The 24176-nt window shown below is 48.1% G+C and overlaps 1 protein-coding gene across 15 annotated transcripts in view; it reads right to left on the minus strand.

Moving 5' to 3' along the window:
• The window catches only part of LOC118389693 (RNA-binding protein Musashi homolog 2-like), a 335623-nt gene that overhangs the window by 211045 nt on the left and 100402 nt on the right, over positions 1-24176 (minus strand). For all 15 annotated transcript variants that reach the window (XM_052457216.1, XM_052457217.1, XM_052457210.1 and 12 more), the window contains exon 6: positions 10145-10237. In XM_052457216.1, the coding sequence (XP_052313176.1) occupies positions 10145-10237 (93 nt within the window). The remainder of the gene's footprint in view (positions 1-10144; positions 10238-24176) is intronic.

The following is a 24176-nucleotide window of genomic DNA, read 5'->3' on the forward strand; positions in this document are numbered from 1 at the left end:
GAGTTGAATGGTCCCGTCCGCCTTTATATTAATATGAAACACTCTCAGTCTTTGAGTCCTGTCCTACCTTGTCAGTTATCTCTTTATGGTGTGCTCAGTTTAGAATTTCAATGAGAGCATGACAATTCTGAACATTCACTTTCTCTTCGTGTCCTCCCTTTAAAATTCCTTTCAGCACTGGGAAATGTTAAAAGGGACGTTTTTTTTTTTTTCCCTGGCTGACCTGAAGTGCTCTTAAAGTTCAGAAAAGAGAACATTTGATATTGCCCTTTGATGAAACCCTGGCCCAACGCTGGCTTGACTCTGCCGAATCACTGGCCCAGAGGCATGCACACACCTTCAACCAAACATACGCGACCATGTTACAGATGTGCCACAGTAGCTATGTCCAGTTATTTCTATACAGCTGTCTTTGAAAATATTTCAGATGGATTTTGTACTGTATAGTTTTTTCCCTTTAAATTGCTTTCGTTATCAAAAAAGCTTTTTTCCATTACCCTTTAGTCGACTCCAATACACCTATACACCTATAGACCTAGGTGTAAAACTAAATGAGGACTGGATCCCTCCCGGGGACACTAAATACCTTTGGTAAATCTAAAGTATGTTGTTGACATATCCACTCTAAAACTCCGGCTTCTTCCCCCTGACACAGCTCAGCGTTCAACACCATCGTGCCCTCCAAGCTCATCACTAAGCTAAGGAGCCTGGGACTGAACACCTCCCTCTGCAACTGGATCCTGGACTTCCTGAAGGGCCATCACCAGGTGGTGAGGGTAGGTAACAACACATCCAAAACGGAGACCCTCAACACGGGGGCCCCTCACGGGTGCGTGCTCAGTCCCCTCCTGTACTCCCTGTTCACCCAGGACCGAGTGGCAGCGCACAACTCCAACACCATCATTAAGTTTGCAGACGACACGACAGTGGTAGGCCTGATCACTGATGATGATGAGACAGCTTATAGGGAGGAGGTCAGAGACCTGGCAATGTGGTGCCAGTACAACATCCTCTCCCTCAACTTCAGCAAGACCAAGGAGCTGATCATGGACTACAGGAAACTGAGGACCGAGCACGCTCCCATCCACATCGACAGGGCTGTAATGGAGCGGGTCGAGAGCTTCAAGTTCCTTGGTGTCCACACCATTAAGGATCTATATTGGTCCAAACACACCAACACAGTTATGAAGAGGGCAAGGCAACGCCTCTTCCCCCTCAAGAGGCTGTAAAGACGTGGCATGGGCCCGCCGATTCTCAAAACATTCTACAGCTGCATCTTGACTGGCTGCATCACCGCATAGTATGGCAACTGCTCGGCATCCAACTGCAGGGCGCTACAGAGGGTAGTACATATGGCCCAGTACATCACCAGAACCTCTATACCAGACGGTGTCAGAGGAAGGCCCTAAAAATTGTTAAAGACTCCAGCCACCCAAGTCATAGATCGTTCTCTCTGCTACCGCACGGCAAGCGGTACCGGAGCCCCAAGTCTATGACCAAAAGGCTCCTGAGCAGGTTCTACCCCCAAGCCATAAGACTCCTGAACAACTACTCAAATAGCTGACCATTTACACTGACCCGCTTTATTATGTATTCATTTATCTTCATTATTTTGCACTGACTCTCTTGCACTGGGTCTATGCACACTCACTAGACTCTACCCACACACTCACACATACTACACTGACACTCCAACATATACACATACACACACACACACACACACACACACACACACACACACACACACACACACACACACACACACACACACACACACACACACACACACACACACACACACACACTACATACGTGCACACACACACACACACACACACACACACACACACACACACACACACACACACACACACACACACACACACACACACGTGCACACACACACACACACACACACACACACACACACACACACACACACACACACACACACACACACACACACACACACACACACACACACACACACACACACACACACTACATACGCTCACACACACACATGCATATTGACGCCACACACACTCACACATAGACACACTTTCACACACTTTACATACGTTGCCGCTACTCTATTATATATCCTGATTGTCTCGTCACTTTTATCCCTACCCACATAAACAGTGCATTCGGAAAGTATTCAGACCCTTTGACTTTGTCAACATTTAGTTATGTTACTGCCTTATTCTAACATGGATTAAATCGTTTTTTACTCCCTCATCAATCTATACACAATACCACATAATGACAAAGCAAAAACAGGTTTATAGAGATGTTTACCATTTTTTTAAACAGAAATATAACATTTACATAAGCATTCAAATCCAAAGCACCTTTGGCAGCAATTACAGCTACAAGCTTGGCAAACCTATACTTGGGGAGTTTTCCCATTCATATTCTGTCCGGTTGGATGAGGAGCGTTGCTACACAGCTATTTTCAGATCTCTCCAGAGATGTTCGATCGGGTTCAAGTCCAGGCTCTGGCTGGGCCTCTCAAGGACATTCAGAGACTTGTCCCAAAGCCACTCCTGCGTTGTCTTGGCTGTATGCTTACGGTCGTTGTCTTGTTGGAAGTCGAACCCTTGCCCCAGTCTGAGGTCTTAAGCGCTCTGGAGCAAGTTTTCATCAATGATCTCTCTATACTTTGCTCTGTTTATCTTTCCCTCGATCCTGACTAGTCTCCCAGTCCCTGCTGCTGAAAAACATCCCCACAGCATGATGCTGCCACCACCATGCTTCACTGTAGGGATGGTGCCAGGTTTCCTCCAGACGTGACACTTGGCATTCAGGCCAAAGAGTTCAATCTTGGTTTCATCAGACCAGAGAATCTTATTTCTCATGGTCTGAGTCTTTTAGGTGCCTTTTGGCAAACTCCAAGCGGGCTGTCGTGCCTTGTACTGAGGAGTGGCTTCCATCTGGCCACTCTACCATAAAGGCATGTTTAGTGGAGTGCTGCAGAGATGGTTGTCCTTCTTCTGTCAGAGTGACCATCGGGTCCTTGGTCACCTCCCTGACCAAGACCATTCTCCCGTCTCGTTAAAGTTGTGTTATTATTTCCTTTTTATTTAGCAAATATTTTCTGTACTTTTTTAACTCTGCACTGTGGAGAATGGGATCGTAAGTGAGCATTTCACAGTAAAGTCTACAGCTGTTGTATTCGGCGCATGTGGCCAATAGAATTTGATTTGAGCTGCTGAGGGACAGCTATGGTATCTGCTACACACACACACCTCTCTAGTGTAAGGGCAGTCACTGCTTCAGATGTGTAATACCACAGAGGCTTCCTTAGGCCTTTGCATTTAACCACGGTAGACAGACAGACAGACAGACAGACAGACAGACAGACAGACAGACAGACAGACAGACAGACAGACAGACAGACAGACAGACAGACAGACAGACAGACAGACAGACAGAACCTTTCCATGCAAGGAGAGGAAAAAAAACAACAAGGACATTTACCCAGTGCTTTTACCAGGGCTTAGCGTGGGAGGTAGTCATCCCAGGAGGCAGCTTGTAGTTGCGTACTTGGATTAGTGGCAGAGAGAGAGAGAGAGAGAGAGAGAGAGAGAGAGAGAGAGAGAGAGAGAGAGAGGGAGAGAGAGAGAGACTTCTCTGTACAGGTAGACCAATGGGACTGTGCTTAGTCAGTGTGCCCTGTGTACAGTCAGGAGTTTTCCTAAAGTTGCCGCACATTAAACCTGCCATCAGCAGCCTTGGAATATGAAGGAAGCTTTTTCATAACGCCACCTTGCTGTTAGAGGATAGGAGGGCCAAATATGCAGGATGCTGCAAAAAATACCACAGACATGAAGGTACAGTGGTTCTCAAGACCCAGGTTGACTGTAAGGCAGGCAGTTACACCGCAATGTGTTCCATGAGAAACCCCCAGTTTTCATTTCCTACTTTACGGCTAGTTGTTCACTGTGTAAATGGCCTAACTCAGTCATTTCCTAAAGCACTCCAGCACTGGAATGGAATGTTGCCTTTGACAACCCGCTGTTAGGGAAAACCGTCTCATGCTAGATTTTTTTTCCATTTTTCAGCACAGCCCCACACTCAATAGTAGTGGTACATTTGGGAGAGAGGTGGTTTCACATCTCTTCAGAAGCCTGTCAGATGCGAGGTGAAATATGACACCGTCATTTTGTTTCTCATTTGTCTCTGCCTTCGCGTTGCTTGCCGCGGCAATGCGGGGCCTGTCACTCAGAGGCCAGCGCCTGCCTTTGTGGCTCTCGACACCACTCTCCAAATACCACCTGTCACGGCAGCCCCCTCTTTAAACACACACACACACACACACACACACACACACACACACACACACACACACACACACACACACACACACACACACACACACACACACACACACACACACACACACACACACACACACACACACACAATCGAGGGAGAAAAACACACACACTACCGCTGCGGCCAAAAGAGCCCTTTTCAGGGGATGTATTAATTTCCGAGCGTGATCTTGGCAAGTGCCTCCCTCGTTTAAAGATCAAGTGGCCCCAGAGTGGAAAGTTATTAGCGCCCCTGGGCTTATGCTTACAGGTTAATGCACTGCATTCATGGCTGTGAAATTCCATATATCTGAGGAAATAGGCTTTTTTCAGGGCTAATCGCTTCCTGGGCCTGTTTCTATCGGTGTGTTTTCCCACCTGGGCTACAGCTCCACACAGAGCACAGCAGAGAGCAGGTTGTGGTTTGCCTGGTTGTTTAGGAGCTTTGATAGTCACAGGGAGGAGGATGCTGAGTGGCAGATGAGTTCTGACAGCTCCTTTGACGAATTGCTCAACCCACCAGCCGTTTGAACGGCTGCTGTAGCCTCCCTCCCGCCTCACACGTCCATTTCCTCATTCCTGACACAATACCACAGGGAAGATTGCTGCTGCTGCTGCTTTCTGCCTTGACCAGATTTACCCCAGTGAGCAGGTGCTGGGAATCCCATCCAATCACAGTCAATCTTCTTTAAACAGACCGTTCTTTAAGCAGCACTACTGGGGCCTCTACGTTCCATCAGCCATTGACATAATGAGTCACTGTAACGCAATCAAGGCAATCCTGGTTTATCCAGGGGGAGCCATTTCAGGGAGGGACGCCGGTAGACAGTCTGTACAGACGCACCTCCACCGCGTGTCAATCCCCCATGATGCGCTGTCCTAAAAGCAGGACACAACACAGAGCTCCATCAGAAACTAGATAGGTAGGTAGCTAGGGCCTACAGATAGTGAGGTATTTTAGGCTCGTGAACACTACTTTCAAAACCACAGGCTGAAATGATACAGAACCTTTATCAGGCATCTCTAACACCTCTGTTGTATCACTGATCTCATCATCACAGGAAACATACTTTTCCCTCTTTCTGTTTGTCCCTGCAGCAGTAGCAGGTTTAGGGCCAGTTCATTTCCATTGCTCTGCTCTGTCTCAGGTCCTAACTACAAGTGACTGCAGGGAGAGTGAAGAGCCGGCGTCAAGCCTTGCATGCTGCAGATGAGAGCTCCTATGGACCTGATGCTGGCTTATCAAGCCAGCTCTGACCAGCAATAACACTGGAGCTGTGTCCTTCTGGCCTACTACTATAGAGACCACAGCCTGGATGGAGAAATCCAACACAGTACTAAATGGAGAGTTTAGGCCACATACTGTCTGCAAATGTTCAACTAGACTCAGGTGAGAGGAGATGCAGAGGGATATGGAAATGTCATGCAAATGTCCACCTGCTTGTGTGTGACTGGAGAGAAATGAGCTACTGTGATATCTCTGAAGCGATGCAGGTACGATGTGTCACAGAGGATGTCTCTTGCATATCAAAGGCTTGAAAAGAAAACTGGTTCAGAACTTAATAAAGGCAAATACAGGATTTGAAGTGTTTTTCATGTTGTAATACTTCAATATCACAACCATCAAAAGGCTAAGCTTGGAGGACTTCATATTTCACTTCAATGCAAAAATGTCTGCATGAGCGAAAAAAAGAAAAAAAGAAGGAAACTCCAGTAGTCTGTTGATGTTTTAATCTGATGCATTTTAGCAAACAAACAATAACTGATCAAATCCCAAACAAAGATTTCCTCCACTGTGTCCCATATTTACTGGTTGGGAAGCGGGGATCCTAAACGGTGTTGTTTGCGTTCACTGGGGCAGGAAGCTTGGCAATGCACTAATGGACATCAGCACTGTTTTTATTTGGTACGCCTGAAAAACTCAAATGATGTTATTAAATGTAAGCGCTTGGGCAAGTATGCTAAATGAACTAACATGGAGTCCTGGATGCAGCCGTTACGGACAGTCACACATTGTGGTTTTCTGCCATTTACAAAATCTCAATGCACAACGAAATGTCAGCCATGATATTAGATTACCGGAGCACCAGAACAAATTTCCTGTCACTAACTAAGGCATCCTTTTTTCATTATTTTATATTTCATTTTTTTCTCTCATCTGCTTCCTGTCAGGGGAAGTCAGTGTGTGAGAAGGAGACCTAGTGCTGAACTGAGGGACAGTGAGATGACACAAACCACAGGCTTTCATACTTTTGTGTCTTCCTGTTCACCTACAGCATTGTACCCTCTCTCCCCTCAGTGTGTGAGTGTAGTCCCTGTCCTACGGCAGCAGTACGACAGGATGTGTAGACAGATATTTAGCTAATCTTAGAGAAATGGAAAATGTTTCTGACAGAGATCTCAGGTTCAAATGCCCCCAGGACCCTCCCTCAGTCTGACCCTATGACCCCACCTAACCCTCCTGCAGACCAATCAGCTCAGTGGCCGTGAACATGTTAAGGGGGATCCTCCTCCTGGTACTACAGTAGCTGGCTCCCACCCAGTAGGACATGGGAACCGGGGCAGAGGAGGACATTAAGGCCTGATTGTGGCAGCCCACCACTGGCTTGGAAACAACTGCAGGCTGGGGCTGATGAAACCAAGCACTGGACCCCCAGTCAAACCACAGCACAGAACACAGTGAAGGCCAGGGGGAACAAAGCGGCAAGCAGTTGTTTCAGCTTAGCCAAATAAGGACGGCTTGGAGTGAGACGCACTCCAAGCCGATTACAGTAAACCAATGACTAAGCATAAGCCATCTCAGATAAATAGGCCCTTCACTGTGGTAAGGCCCTTCACTGTGGTTAGGCCCTTCACTGTGGTTAGGCCCTTCACTGTGGTTAGGCCCTTCACTGTGGTTAGGCCCTTCACTGTGGTAAGGCCCTTCACTGTGGTAAGGCCCTTCACTGTGGTTAGGCCCTTCACTGTGGTAAGGCCCTTCACTGTGGTTAGGCCCTTCACTGTGGTTAGGCCCTTCACTGTGGTTAGGCCCTTCACTGTGGTAAGGCCCTTCACTGTGGTAAGGCCCTTCACTGTGGTAAGGCCCTTCACTGTGGTAAGGCCCTTCACTGTGGTTAGGCCCTTCACTGTGGTTAGGCCCTTCACTGTGGTTAGGCCCTTCACTGTGGTTAGGCCCTTCACTGTGGTTAGGCCCTTCACTGTGGTAAGGCCCTTCACTGTGGTAAAGCCCTTCACTGTGGTAAGGCCCTTCACTGTGGTTAGGCCCTTCACTGTGGTTAGGCCCTTCACTGTGGTTAGGCCCTTCACTGTGGTTAGGCCCTTCACTGTGGTTAGGCCCTTCACTGTGGTTAGGCCCTTCACTGTGGTTAGGCCCTCTTTTCTGGCCTGGTCTCTAGTTCTATTGTTATGTCAGGCTGTAATTAATTATGAGGGTGACCACTGGCCCCCTTATTTAATCAAAGGTCTGCTACCAGTTGTTTGCTTCTTGATGGTAAGTGTTTTTAACAGCTGCATGCAATGTAAGAATGATTACAAATCTGCTGATGCAGAGCTCTCACATAATGGTATTATACCAGGAGATGTGTTTATTTTGAACACAATCACCCGTAGACTTTTCTACGGGATACAGACATACATGTTACTGGGCCCTTATGTGAACCTAATGCATCAGTCCTACATGAAGCCAATACAGTAAGTTTTGCCCTCAACACACAGACAGTAGAAATGGGCTGCCTCAGAGGAACTGAGAGGAGAGATCTTGTCACTGTCAGTCACACGGGGGTATTGGGATGCATGAGAATCAGTCTTTATACACTGATACTGTACTTCAGGCCCATTCATCTGGCTGTCAGCGGCACATTACTCGGACGTATTCAGTGTACTCTGGGTAACACAGTAACACTATGTAGAGCAGGCAGACCTCTCCGAAGTTGTACTGGGGGTTTGGATATGTGCACTTTTACTAATGATGACAGGTGGGACAGTGGGAGAGAGTGATGTATATGAGAGCTGTCAGTTCCCTTCCTCTTCCTGTATCCTACCCTGTCAGAGTCTGAGGGAAGACAGGAGAGGAGAGAGGAGAGGAGAGGAGAGGAGAGGAGAGGAGAAAGGAGAAAGAACAGAGAGATATCTTGCAGTAACCCCGGTGTGATCACACCACCTGTTTCGAACACCTTATCCCCACAACAACCGCCACCTCTGCTGCCTGCCTGCCCACATCCTGCTAATTGGCCTATGTCGCCTAGACCTGAACACATACACAGATACACAAACGCACGCACCTTGCCCAGTCCACACAAACACAGAGCCGCACCCAAAGACAATTCCCAGGTCGCTAGCCTAGTGTGTTCACCTGAGTCCTGCGCTGCATTGGTACAGAGGAGAATATCTCTCTCTAAGTCTCTCTTTCCCCTTTTCTCTCTCCTCACTAAAGCATTCTAGACATGTACATCCCAGACATCTGAATGATGAGCCCTGCTGCCACTGCTGTGGCCACATCCCCCCCTCCTTCCCTCCTTCTCCATCCTTCTGTGGATGAGAAACTAAATGAATTGGTTTTCTTTCTCCGGGCGACTCCTAAGAGCGCAGCATGTGTGGTGATAATGGCGGGTTGCATTGGACAGCCAGGTTATTTAATAAATGGTTGGATGCGTGTCACAGAGGGGATGCAGCGGAACAGACACAGACACCATCAGCCAGCCAGGCAGGCAGGCAGAAGAGACAAGCCACTTCCTGCCCACCTCCCCTTCTAATAACACCTAGGCTAACAACTGTGATTTCCTCCCTGTCTGTGACACACACACACACACACACACACACACACACACACACACACACACACACACACACACACACACACACACACACACACACACACACACACACACACACACACACACACACACACACACAATCAGACTGATTTGTTTGTCTCCTCACAAGTGTTTGAGGATTCCTTAATGAGGTAAAAAAAAAAAAAACTTTGTATAATCAAGTCAATCATGTCATTCAATCAAGTCGACATTTGTGTTGAGCCCTTTTCAGTCTCGATGATTACAACCATGCCCGCTCTGAATATTTTCTTGCTGTTCCACGCTGCTGGGCTCAGCTATGGCTTCACTGCTACTTCCTCCCCTTGTGAGTCATCTTCTTTTGGAATAACATTCCAGCTAGTGCCCTGGCCTGTGCTCTGCTCCCATACCCAGGAGTTAAATTACCACTGACCATAATTACCATGGAACTACATATCACTGGGGAGTTATGCGGCCGTGTTAAAGGATTTACATACCCATGATTGACTTAACTGGCCATTCAGAAATACAGAGATTATATCACACACAGAGATGTGATGTGCAGTACATACTCAAAGGACAATTATTGAGGTCAAGTGCTGAGCTGATATTGTAGAGGAAGCATCCTCAGTTTCACACAAGGTGACCTTGAGCTGAAATCTAGTATCAAATCAAATCAAATTGTATTGGTCATATACACAAATGTAACAGATGTTATTGCGGGTGTAGCGAAATGCTTGTGTTCCTAGTTCCAACAGTGCAGTATTATCTAACAATACATATGAATATGTACCTGAGTACAGTGGGTGTGTGAAGGCACTATGGATGTAATTCTGCAAATCTCTTGCAGTATGTTTGGCTGCGTATTTGCATCCCCTTCACTCAGAATGGACTGGGAGGTTAGTCACAGACCACAGCCTGGAAACAGCAGCCGAGGACAGTGACAGGGTATGAACACCCTCCAACCCACACGGACATGGTTTGCCTACTGCCAGACCATACAAGGGAGGAACCCACAATGATTCTCCTTACCTTCCCAAACTGTTCAAAATACTGCTTCACATCTTCCACCACCGTGTTGGCTGACAATCCGCCCACAAATATTTTCTTTGTTCTTGTGACCATCTGGAGAGAGAAAAGAGATGGGTGATCAGGCTTAAAACGCATCATAACACCTTTCAATGTGAGTCCAAACTTAAGATCAGCTCTAGACTGGCCCCTCCATAAGGGACGGAAGAGCAAAGGGAGAAGAGCGAGAGAGAAGAGAAAGGAGGGGCCTCTCTATTGTCATGGTGAGACTTCCTTTTGAGGAAAGCATTGTGTACACTCTTAGGAAAAAGGGTTCCACAAGGGGTCTTCGGCTGTCCCTATAGAAGAACCCTTTTGGGTTCCATGTAGAATTATCTGTGGAAAAGGTTTTACATGTAACCCAAAAGGGTTTTTACCTGGAACCAAAAAGGTGTCTGTAATAGAGAGGACACACAAAGAACCCTTATGGGTTCTAGAAAGCAGTTTTTTTTGTCCAAAAGTGTATGAGAGGGACCCTTTTCCCTTGCCTGCTATGAGAGAAAATATAATACTTATTTGGCATGGTCTTTCAGATGTAATGTTGATGCAAACTCTAAAAGCAGCCCCTAAAGGCACTCTCTAACCTCAAAAACAGGCAACAACTCACAACAGTGCTGCAGCCTGTGGTGAGAATCTGTCAAAGAGGAATGTTTTATTACACATCTAACAATGTCATTTCAGATTGCACTTTACTTTAACAAACACTGCTATCTCTAATCAAAACATATTTCATTTCAACAGGGCAAAACAGAGTGTGGCACAATTAAAGCCTCCATTTCATCGTTTTAAACGCCACTGACATGTTTGTTTTTGCTCCACAAAACATTAAGGTACTTTACATTTGATCCAAAACACTCAACACTTAAGACAGTCACAAAGAAATACATCATTTATTATTTTTCAAAACACAATTAGCTTGTGCTGGAGGAAGGAATCAGAGTGCATTAAAGCCTCAATTAATTCCAAAGTAGCAGAAATATTAAGCATTATTACCCAAGCCATCAGAAAGGGCAACATGGCACAGCTAAGTGCATCTGCAGCAGAGTGTGCACAGAGCATTTAAAAAACACAAGGAGTTCTGGGGGAAATAGGAAATTGTCACAATAAGATAAACAGTGTTAGAACACTGTTTCTTCTGAGATAACGAACGACTCCAACCTCATTACTCACAAGCTGTTACTGAAATGTCCAGAGAAATGATGGCACTCCTTAACATGGTAGTTCCACACATTCATGTATGCACGAGTGCACACACACACGCATACATATACATACACACACGCACACACCCCAGCACTCTCTTTTCTTCTCCCGGGTCGCAGTTCTCAGGTCAGGCCTGCTGGTTTTGACTAGCAGAAGTGACTTTGGTTAGGAGAACTTACACAACAGGTTAAGATAATTAACGTGGCAGGTTATGATAATTAGGTAAAGGTTTGGAATAAGGTTCGGGGCTCCCGAGTGGCATAGCGATCTAAGGCACTGCATCTCAGTGCTAGAGGTGTCACTACATACCCTGGTTCGATTCCAGGTTGTGTCGTGAATGGGAGTACCATAAGGCGGCGCACAATATGCCCAGGGTCGTCCGGGTTAGGGTTTGGCCGGGGTAGGCCATCATTGTAAATAAGAATTTGTTCTTAATTAACTGACTTGCCGAGTGAAATAAAGGTTAAATAAAAAAATAAATGCTAAAATGTCAAAATTGTCCCTTATGCAACTGTAACATATCCAACTCCAACCAGGCCTGGTCTGAGAACACCCTGCATTTGCACTAATGTGATTCTGCTTCCGGGCCATTAGCATGGAACTCATCCCATTTGTGTGACACCCGGTCACCATGCAAATTCTGGCGGCGGGCTGTTGTGCCGTAGCCCAGGCTGGGGTAATGCAGCTGTATCCTCCCCCCTATCTCGTTCCCCCTCCTCCCCAGGCCCTGAGCCTCCAGGGTTATCAGCCCCGCCGTTGTCGCCAGCAACCACAGCCACGGCAGCTGGTGATAAAAGGCTGTGTGGGTATTTATCAACATCACTCACTTTTATCACTGGCAATCTTGGTAATAGAAACACAAGCCAGTGTTCATCTCTGCTAGCCCTCCTACATCTTTTACAGCTGTTTCACCTGCTTCCCTTGATAGATAATCTGACTGTCTTGCCCGGCCATTGTAAGTCATTTTCAGCGAGGGTGCTCCCCCAGCCTGTCTGTAGCCAGTTAAGTTTTTAGCGCTGTCTTTATACTTTCTGACAGGGCTGCCCAAAGGCTGATGGGATTTCTAGAGCCCTGGAACAACGCAATTACTTTCCCTATTTCTCTCTCCATGGTGACAACAGACAACAGGCCTCTCTCGCTTCTTTCTCCTCTCTAGGGAAATGGCTGCAGAGTGTTTGGTGTTTCCACTGAGTGACTAAGGAGGAGGGGCGCTGTGTGTGTGTGTGTGTGTGTGTGTGTGTGTGTGTGTGTGTGTGTGTGTGTGTGTGTGTGTGTGTGTGTGTGTGTGTGTGTGTGTGTGTGTGTGTGTGTGTGTGCCGTGTGTGTGTGTGTGTGTGTGTGTGTGTGTGTGTGTGTGTGTGTGTGTGTGTGTGTGTGTGTGTGTGTGTGTGTGTGTGTGTGTGTGTGTGTGTGTGTGTCCCGTGTGTGTGTACCGTGTGTGTGTGTGTGTGTGTGTGTGTGTGTGTGTGTGTGTGTGTGTGTGTGTGTGTGTGTGTGTGTGTGTGTGTGTGTGTGTGTGTGTGTGTGTGTGTGTGTGTGTGTATTAGAATTCCAGTCAGAACAAACAGGCCAGTTGTAAGAATCCAACAACTCTGACGGCTTGTAGAGCAGAATAAATCTGCATAGATTAAAACAAAGTGTTGTGAGACTGCTGTTTTCTGGGAGACTAGCAGGACCTAGGGATGAGTTCCCTGTCCATAGGGATCACTGTCAATATGTCCAGCACACCCTGCAGTCAGTCCACAGACATAGAGGACAGAGGGGAGCTGCAACCTTAACTTCCCCCTCAACTCAACATGCATCAGGCCAGGCTGGGGACACCGACTGCAGCCTCCAAGGACACACTTACCCCTGCAATCATCCACGCTGTCTCTGAATGCATTACCAGCTATGATATATTGTGTGATTAGCTCATTTCAAAAGGACTATTCCTAATCTAAAAAGCAGCAGAGAACTCAGATGAGATATGAACTGATTGGTGGGAGGGCAACTCTCCAGTGTGTGTGTGTGTGTGTGTGTGTGTGTGTGTGTGTGTGTGTGTGTGTGTGTGTGTGTGTGTGTGTGTGTGTGTGTGTGTGTGTGTGTGTGTGTGTGTGTGTGTGTGTGTGTGTGTGTGTGTGTGTGTGTGTGTGTGTGTGTGCGCACATACACACTTCCTTGCCTTCTCCCATCCAGTCAGCGCAGGGATTGAGAGGTGGAGGTGATGGAGGGAATTGCAGCTCCTTTTAATAATGTGTTTTAACAGCGAAAGGGGTGGCTGTGTAACGGGGGAAAGGGCGGCTGTGTAACGGGGGAAAGGGGCGGCTGTGTAAGGGGAAAGGGGTGGCTGTGTAAGGGGAAAGGTGCGGCTGTGTAACGGGAAAGGGGCGGCTGTGTAAGGGGAAAGGGCGGCTGTGTAAGGGGAAAGGGGCGGCTGTGTAAGGGGAAAGGGCGGCTGTGTAAAAGGGGGGCTGTGTAAAGGGGCGGCTGTGTAACGGGGAAAGGGGGCTGTGTAAGGGGAAAGGTGCGGCTGTGTAACGGGGAAAGGTGCGGCTGTGTAACGGGGAAAGGGACGGCTGTGTAAGGGGAAAGGGGCTGTGTAAGGGGAAAGGGGCGGCTGTGTAAGGGGAAAGGGGCGGCTGTGTAACGGGGAAAGGGGCGGCTGTGTAACGGGGAAAGGGGTGGCTGTGTAAGGGGGAAAGGTGCGGCTGTGTAACTGTGTAACGGGGAAAGGGGCGGCTGTGTAAGGGGGAAAGGGGTGGCTGTGTAACGGGGAAAGGGGCGGCTGTGTAAGTGGGAAAGGGGCGGCTGTGTAACGGGGAAAGGGGCGGCTGTGTAAGGGGGAAAGGGGTGGCTGTGTAACGGGGAAAGGGGTGGCTGTGTAACGGGGAAAGGGGTGGCTGTGTAAGGGGGAAAGGGGCGGCTGTGTAACGGGGAAAGGGGCGGCTGTGTAACGGGGAAAGGGGCGGCTGAGTAAGGGGGAAAGGGGCGGCTGTGTAACGGGGAAAGGGGCGGCTGTGTAACGGGGAAAGGGTTGGCTGTGTAAGGGGGAAAGGGGTGGCTGTGTAACGGGGAAAGGGGTGGCTGTGTAACGGGGAAAGGGGCGGCTGTGTAACGGGGAAAGGGGCGGCTGTGTAACGGGGAAAGGGGCGGCTGTGTAACGGGGAAAGGGGCGGCTGTGTAACGGGGAAAGGGGCGGCTGTGTAACGGGGGAAAGGGGCGGCTGTGTAACGGGGGAAAGGGCGGCTGTGTAACGGGGGAAAGGGGCGGCTGTGTAACGGGGGAAAGGGGCGGCTGTGTAACGGGGAAAGGGGCGGCTGTGTAACGGGGAAAGGGGCGGCTGTGTAAGGGGGAAAGGGGCGGCTGTGTAAGGGGGAAAGGGGCGGCTGTGTAAGGGAGAAAGGGGCGGCTGTGTAAGGGGGAAAGGGGCGGCTGTGTAAGGGGGAAAGGGGCGGCTGTGCTGTACTGTTAATAATCAGGGTTTTGTGGATTCAGCGACTGCAGTTAATATGGCAGCCTTTCATTATCTGTATACATTTGAGGAGTTCTGTGGCTTTGAACAGCGGGAAGGGAGACCGGGTCCAGCAGCAGGACTGCTATAAGACATGACAGTTATGAAGATGTATACAGCACAGATAAGCCAGAGCAATTGTTACCTCCAACATTACCGAGAAAGTGGGTCGGCAGAAAGCCTTGCAGATAGAGCTTTGGACCAGTAACCAAATAGTGGTTTGAATACCCGAGTCGACAAGGTGAAAAATATGTTTCCGTAATTTGCTCCAGGGGTGACGTACTACTATGGCTGACCCTGCAAAACAACATATTTCACTGCACCTATCCGGTATGTGACAATATAAAAACATTATCATTAAGATAAATATAGTGTACGCCAGTGGAAAACCAGAATGACAGCAAAAAGAGCATATCAAATATTAGATCATTCCTTTTTGCATTTACAAAACAGAACAAAGTTCTCACTCTGAGTTCGACAGGTTTTCAGCTCATTTTCAGCTCAACTAGTGAAAGACACTGACAAGCTGAGAAGGTTCCTACTATGTTTCCTGCAGAACCTGCAAGTTCAGTTATGATGTTGAGACAAATCCCCTGTAGGAGAGGAGGTGAGCCCATCCTCCCTTTAGGCTAGTCCGCTCCAGCTTCCCACCGACCAGGGAGGCCCTGTAGTGTTTTGTTCTCCCAGAGCCCCGTGTTCCCACGAGTCTATATATTGATCTACTACAGTCAACTACACAGGGCAGTGTGATGGGTAAATACCTCTCTACCATGGCCAGGGTTTAACCCTCCGCTCCCCCAATCAACTACATACACCAAGGCACCACAACAAAGACAAGTCTCATTTGTCACCACAATTTCCTTATCTGAAAAATGGACACTCCAATATTCATCTAAGATACCCTGTATCAAATCCAAATCAAATCAAATTTTATTGGACACATACACATGGTTAGCAGATGTTATTGCGAGTGTAGCGAAATGCTTGTGCTTCTAGTTCCGACAGTGCAGCAATATCTATCAAGTAATATCTAACAATTCCACAACAAATACCTAATGGAATAAGGAATGGAATAAGAATATATAAATATAAATGGATGAGCAATGACAGAGCGGCATAGACCTAAGATGCAATAAGATCGAAGTAGACTATAAACGCCAGAGGTTTCTCATGACAATCTTGGTCCAGAGCACAGCTGCAGTAGCAGCAAGGCTCAGAGGAGGTCTGACAGTGAGGGGTTAAAGCTGGGGAGGGAGCCCCTCACTCTCCGCTCCATCCTCTCCATCAAACCCTTAGGGCCCAGGCTTAGCATCAACAGCACCACTTGATACTGCCATGCTCCTGATTAACTGAAACAGCGTTTGTTGACAACTGATTTTCTAGCCAGGTAACTTTGACTCTTTTCTAAAATAAGGACACTTGTCTGACAACAAGCAATCCAGGCTAAAGCCCTTGCTTGATAAAAAAGCTACACCCCCAATCCTTAATCACAGACAGTCTTGTGTACCAGCCATGATTATTTCCAAAGCTAGCTGATTACACCGCCAGCAACAACCCACTGTAGGAGACCCCCGATGAGTGCTTAGACTCCCCATCCCCACTCCCACCCCAGCCACCTCTCACCCCGGTGTCTAAGATCACATAGCCAGCTCTGATTACAGGGTATGGTCCCCTCATCATAGTCCAGAGCCTCTCAAGGCTACAGCTCACAGCCACTGGGAGGGGGAGAAATCATCCCAGGAAGTTGTGTGTCATTTCTCATGATAAGAGATAGCGGAACACATCAAATAGAAAGGCCTCCCGTAGCAGTTAGTTGTTTCTAGCTCCCATTCATCTAATGGTAACAGGGAGATTACTGGCATGGGGAGAGACGTCGACTGGCCTTATTGATGAGCGAGCGGGTGAGAGCACAGAGAGCATCTGTCAGAGCAGTGTAGACCTGATCAAAGCCCTCAGCCCTGGGGACACATAAACACTCAAAACTCTGTTACACCATGGCCAGCCCAGATAAATATGACATCTGTTCTGTTTGACGACGAATTCGTGCAGAATATGTACTACTGCCGACTATATCAATAAAAGCTTTGTTTAATGTGTGAGTGCATTATGAAAGGGAGAGAGAGAGAGAGAGAGAGCGAGAGAGAGAGAGAGAGAGAGAGAGAGAGAGAGAGAAAGTGAATGAACGACAGAGAGAGAGAGAAATGGGACAAGAAGCAGTAAGTGTGAATTGTCCTGTGCTAGTGTTCTGTAGCTAGGAGAGAGGTCAGGATAAAGAGGGAGCATTGGGCCAAGCTTCTCCTCTCTCCTCCTGACCTTTTTAGAACTGGTCCAATCTCAGCTCTAGTGTGCATAAATAGATGACTAATTTGATAATTACAATACAATTAGGGCTGAGGAGATGAGAGAGGGATAGATGCTTAGCACAAATGCAGACTGACAGGCCCAAGAACTCAAGCCCGGGATTACACCAGCCATTTGCACAAGGACATCAAACAAGTGCTGCCACAGATAGCCTGGGACGAGAGAGAGGCTGTTAAGCGTAGGGCGCAGGCTAATGAAAGGCCTGGATCCAACTAGTAAAGACCTTTTCAAGCCCCGGTGCAATCAGCAATCTGATGCCAAAGCTTCAGGCCAGCCACCTACTGGATCAAACTGCAATGCTGCTGCTCTACCAAGTCATTCAGCATTTTGGCTGTTCCAAAATGTGCTTTTGAATAAGCGGGTGGGGGGCTAATGATGTGAGCCGTTGTTGTTGTTCACACAGGGAAAGTGATGAGAGTCTCAGGGAGGGAGAGCGGTGTGGAGGCTGAGGGTGACACTGTGATTTAGTGCTTGAGAGAGGCCGCTGTGTGTAGATGGCGCTTTCTGAAGATGTAACGTTGTGTAGTAAACATGGTGAGGTATGGCCCAGGTCTCCTTTTAATCTGACAGATTAGCTGTACTTCACACTCTGCCTGTACAGTTATGAAGATGGATAGGAGCAGCTTATAGCTGATGATAGGACCCTGGAGATGCATGGGCTCATACTCAACCAGAACATTCCCACTGCATTCCAATGAGCCCCTGTGTGATTAGTAAAACATTAGCATCCCAATAACAGGCAAGTAAGACGAAGCGGCCAAATCCAGAATGACTCTTAAGAGCTGTTCTGAAATATGAATGTTATGCTAATGAGATTCTTGCTTACGGACATATCTTGAGTACTTGAGCAAGGGGAGTTATAACCATTTAACAAATTACCTAGACAATGAGGCTCGGAGCCGTATACTAAAGAGACTGGGTATCTCTGCACCCTTACTTCCTTTACCGGCTATGCCTGTTAGGTAACACAGCATGTCATGTGTCTTCAGAGTACAGCGAGAACAGTCTGGTTATTATTTGTCATTTTGAATTAATCTTTTAAGGATGCACTTAAAACAAATATTCTAAACTGGCTGGCCTGAGAAACTAACCTGGTTGCCAGTCTATTTAGCTAACATTCCAGTCCTTGTACTCCATGACATGTGCCAAAGACATTGTGACAATTTCACACGTGACATGGAGTACAAGGAGTGTATTGTTAACTGAAACAGACTGGAACCAGGCTACTGAGAAGCATGACAGACTAAGGGACTAGGACAGTAGGTAGGCTAAGAGAGATAGCACACTCCAGACCCCATGTCAGACCCCACGTCAGACCCCACGTCAGACCCCACGTCAGACCCCACGACAGACCCCACGACAGACCGAATGTCAGTCCCACATCAAACCCCATTCAGACCCCATGTCAGACCCCACATCACAGACCCCCTGTCAGACCCCATGTCAGACCCCATGTTAGACCCCATGTCAGACCGAATGTCAGACCCCACGTCAGACCAAATGTCAGACCCCATGTCAGACCCCATGTCAGACCCCATGTTAGACCCCATGTCAGACCCCATGTCAGACCGAATGTCAGTCCCACGACAAACCCCACGTCAGACCCCTTGTCAGACTCCTTGTCAGACCCCATGTCAGACCCCCTGTCAGACTCCATGTCAGACCAAATCTCAGACTTCATGTCAGACCAAATGTCAGATCCCTTTCAGACCCCGTGTCAGACCCTGTGTCAAACCCCATGTCGGCGACAGTGTCCTGGACCCCTTTCCCTCCCTGGCCCTGCCGTGACAAACCCCATGTCGGCGACAGTGTCCTGGACCCCTTTCCCTCCCTGGCCCTGCCGTGTCAAACCCCATGTCGGCGACAGTGTCCTGGACCCCTTTCCCTCCCTGGCCCTGCCGTGACAAACCCCATGTCGGCGACAGTGTCCTGGACCCCTTTCCCTCCCTGGCCCTGCCGTGACAAACCCCATGTCGGTGACAGTGTCCTGGACCCCTTTCCCTCCCTGGCCCTGCCGTGACAAACCCCATGTCGGCGACAGTGTCCTGGACCCCTTTCCCTCCCTGGCCCTGCCGTGACAAACCCCATGTCGGCGACAGTGTCCTGGACCCCTTTCCCTCCCTGGCCCTGCCGTGTCAAACCCCATGTCGGCGACAGTGTCCTGGACCCGTTTCCCTCCCTGGCCCTGCCGTGTCAAACCCCATGTCGGCGACAGTGTCCTGGACCCCTTTCCCTCCCTGGCCCTGCCGTGACAAACCCCATGTCGGCGACAGTGTCCTGGACCCCTTTCCCTCCCTGGCCCTGCCGTGTCAAACCCCATGTCGGCGACAGTGTCCTGGACCCCTTTCCCTCCCTGGCCCTGCCGTGTCAAACCCCATGTCGGCGACAGTGTCCTGGACCCCTTTCCCTCCCTGGCCCTGCCGTGTCAAACCCCATGTCGGCGACAGTGTTCTGGACCCCTTTCCCTCCCTGGCCCTGCCGTGTCAAACCCCATGTCGGCGACAGTGTCCTGGACCCCTTTCCCTCCCTGGCCCTGCCGTGACAAACCCCATGTCGGCGACAGTGTCCTGGACCCCTTTCCCTCCCTGGCCCTGCCGTGTCAAACCCCATGTCGGCGACAGTGTCCTGGACCCCTTTCCCTCCCTGGCCCTGCCGTGACAAACCCCATGTCGGCGACAGTGTCCTGGACACCTTTCCCTCCCTGGCCCTGCCGTGTCAAACCCCATGTCGGCGACAGTGTCCTGGACCCCTTTCCCTCCCTGGCCCTGCCGTGTCAAACCCCATGTCGGCGACAGTGTCCTGGACCCCTTTCCCTCCCTGGCCCTGCCGTGTCAAACTCCGGCGTTGAGCACATTTTACGTCGGACGTACAGTTACAACCCACTTACGACCAACTGGTGCAAACGGCCCCTGAGGACTCAAGCACCACAGCAGCATTGTCTTACGCATTGCGTAGGAGTGACGCCACCTGACGTAAGACAAAGCTACAGCAGAGCACTGCAGCCCCTGCAGGCTATAGCAGGTTATTAACACATTAACACTGCCTGATTAGCCTGATTGACGATTATGTTTAGACCTAGGCATCATGTTGCGAAGTGTACCGATATTAACAGAAACACCATCAGGACACACAGTAAAGAATGCTTAGTGATGTGCAACAGTACGCGCTGGGTATCCCCTAGCCAGGCAGGGCAGGTGCCCCAGACAGAGGCCCCTACTGCCCCTTGTCTCCACCCAGATGTGGGCCATGTTCCAGGGCCAGTGATACAATACTACATAGAGTGCCAGTGCCCTTCTCTAACTGCACCAGCATGAAACAACACCCTGCAGAGGGAGAGAGCGAGATAGGCAGGATCAGGGGTTGTCAGCTCTCTGGCTGACCCCTACATTAATTGGTATTTTGTTTCACTGGACCTCCATCCCTCACTGTAAACTGCCTGTCAATCTGCCCCAACCCCCAGCCCCTGTCAGCCCTTGGCCCAGCGCCATCCTGAGGGTGGCCTGGAGAGCGGGCCACCTAGGCCAGATCCGGACTCTCTCTAACAAGCTGCCTTATAGGCTGGAGAACAGAGGTCCCGAGCTACACACCACTTCTACCCTTGTGTGAGGAAGGGAGGGAAGGAGCCTGTAATAAATCAAGCGATATGATTTGTGCTCATTTGTGCTTTGACAATTTCAGAAAAAACGAAACAACATTTAGAGAAATAGGCTCTATTCTGTAAGCAAAGAATGTTTCTGATAAAAACACTCTGACCTGATTTGACTGTAAATCATTTGTGACTTAAAACCATAATGGCTGGGTGAGTTAATAGTCTTCGTCATAAACAGACATTTAAACATGGAACGATTAGTCAGTGCAATAACATAAGCCATCTCTTCTGCTGCCTATGGATCTGCAATATAAACGCCGCTGCAACACCAAAGCAACTCCCACCCAGTAGTGTCACTTTCTGACTACTTCACTTCTCACAACTGCTGTAGGAGAATGTTCTCTCATGTGTCCCCCCATATGACATTGATACGACAGAACATTTACTTCAGAAAAAACCTTCTTGCCTTACCACTGTTGCTAAGGAGTAGGGGAAAAAAAACAACAACCAGGGGATTAACTTCCAATTATGACAATGGTTCTTGTGACAACCCCCCACCCCCCCACAGCCCAGGATGGAGCTGTGCAGTGTAGCAAGAAGTACTGCAGCTGCTCTGCCTCTGGGGGCCAGGGACAGATGAGCAAAAACACTATGGCAACAGCAGGAGCAGAGCAGAGGAACAAGAGAGGAGAGGAGACAGGAAAACAGCTTCCACTTCTCCAACTCTCTCTCTCTCGCCCCTCTCACTCTCTTTCCCATTCCCTCTCTATTTTCCATACTCTCGCTCTCTCCCCCCCTCTCTCCCTCTCCCTCACTCCCTCCTCCTCTCTCTTCCTCCACCTTACCCTGTTCATTCTTCCTCACTAGCATCAATATGTAGCTTGCTAAGGTAATGTCTAAGGGGGTCCTTTGCAGCGTTTCCACTTCACATACTCCAAACCGGTTGACCCAGGTATATCTCTTGAGGTCACACTGATCCTAGGTCTGTGAACATTACTTTAGTCTTATACTTATATAAAAAAAAGAGACAATGATAAAAACGACAGAGAAAAGCACTGAAGGAACACAGAGAAAAGAGGGGTAATGTTAGTGTCTAGGGGGGAGTGGTTAGGTTGAGCTAAAGTGGTAAGTTGAGCCACTCTTGTTTCGAGGAAACCATACATAAAATTAATTATTTGAACAAATATTTAGGAAGAGGTCCTTATTTCATGAAGTTTGTAAAGGAAGAAACCTCATAGAAAAAGTGGTAAGCAAGTTAGGTCCAAAAAATTATTTTCACAAAGTCAAATTAATCTATTGTGTAATAGGTTTCATGATGCTTGTACTGTATCTAAACCAATGTAGATAGTTTTATATATCAGTTGGGGTCTCTATAAGATACATTATGAGGTCCTAAATGTAGCATGAAAGGGCATCCTTGTAGCTATATGGGCTAATATAGCCAAAATGTTTGCCTTGGGGTAAGTTGAGCCAATGGCCACCATAACCCATACAAATGATGATACTTTTTTTTTGCAATGTGTCATGCATATCCAGGGTTTTTCTGCCATTGAAATTGTTGGGCGGAGCAGCTACTGTAAGCATTTTTTCGGGTAGCCTAGAATAGTAGGAAATGTGATTTAAAATTGTAACATTTTCTCTCAGCTGCATGGTAAAATGTGTAGAATTTCACTAAATTTGCTTTAAAACTGCAAAAATGTCTCTCAGCTCCATGTAAAAATTTGTAGAATTGCAGGAAATTGGATTTAAAATTCTAACATGTAGGGCTTCCCGAGTGGCACTGCGGTCTAAGGAACTGCATCGCAGTGCTATAGGCATCACTACAGACCCAGGTTCGATTCCGTGCTGTATCACAACCAGCCGTGATCGGGAGTCCCATAGGGCGGTGCATAATTGGCCAAGTGTCATATGGTTTATGGGAGGGTTTGGCCGGGGGGCTTTACTTGGCTCATCGCGCTCTAGAGACTCCTTGTGGCAGGCCAGGCGGCTACAGGTTGATCCCTGGTCGCCAGTTGAACAGTGTTTCCTCCAACACATTGGTGCGGCTGGCTTCCGGGTTAAGCGGGCCGGTGTTAAGAAGCACGGTTTTGTGGGTCATGTTTCAGAGGACGCATGACTCGACCTTCGCCTCCCGAGCCCGTTCGGGAGTTGCAGCAATAAGACAAGATCGAAATTGGGGAGAAAAAGGGTGTAACATGTCACACCCCTGTCACGCCTACCACCTAAGCCCCTATTTGATCAAGAGTGAATATGAACTCAATGTGCATTTTTATTGTTACAGAGCAGACATCATCATGCCCCATGTATACAAATGAAAAACAAGCAGGGGTCTAGCCCCCTTGAGGTTCTTGAGAGAGCAGTCAAGGAAGTGAGACAAGTGAACAGTTGCGGCCCGCCCATTAGGGCGTGAGGGGGGGCACCCCACTTGTGATTGGTCAAGGTACAAAAACTAATTTATTTTATGGATTAGGTTTTATATACTCACAAAAATGCAGTAAATGGGTACATATTCCTGTTAAAAAATATATTGTTCAAAACAAGTTACTTATTACTCTGCCCCTCAGTGAATCTACTAGCAGCAACAGATGAAGGTGAACTGCCCAATGAAATTTCAGGATTTCATAGCATAAACAGCACAAAGTAAATGGACAGTCCCGGGCCATTCAAATGTGCGCTCAGTCAGAACTTCTAGGTCTGCTCTCCCTCTCAATGAGTCTCTTGCGCCAAACGGCCTACTTCCACAAGTGAGACTAGATCTGCTCTATCATGTACAAATGGCGCTATAGCAAAAAGCTCATTGTAATTAACTTGTAAATAAATAATCATAACAGTCATGGGAGCCTGGGACCTGATAAACCAGACATCAACATCCAACAAGAGTCGAAGGACAGAGGGATACACTAGCTAGAACCTTCTCAGCGCAGATCTGGTAGGACAAAAAGCATGGCCAATTGTGTTCCCCCCCCCCATGTTGTTCAGCAGGTTCTACTGTAGGTGACAGGTGAACAGCACAAAACCTGGTGTATCACAAAACATGATCATATTAATTAGCCAGCTACAGTCATTTTGAGAAACACTGAGAAATAGTTTTGTAGATGTCTGGGTAAAAAGAACCAGTTATCTACCTTTGATAAGCAGCTAGCTACCTATAGCTACTTTAGCTGGTAGCTTGCTACTGTAGCTTGTTAGCGCCCATGCCAATTTCAAGTCTATCTAAACTAATATGTGACTAACTCGGAAATATGAAGTTATTTCAGAATCAACATTAACTGGCTAGCGCCTCATGCTTTGTGACTTATGTTAGATATCCTTAGCTAGATCATGTATTTTCACTTATTGCATCTGCATGCATG

The sequence above is a fragment of the Oncorhynchus keta genome, chromosome 11 (assembly GCF_023373465.1).
Source record: "Oncorhynchus keta strain PuntledgeMale-10-30-2019 chromosome 11, Oket_V2, whole genome shotgun sequence".
NCBI classification, from domain to species: Eukaryota; Metazoa; Chordata; class Actinopteri; order Salmoniformes; family Salmonidae; genus Oncorhynchus; species Oncorhynchus keta.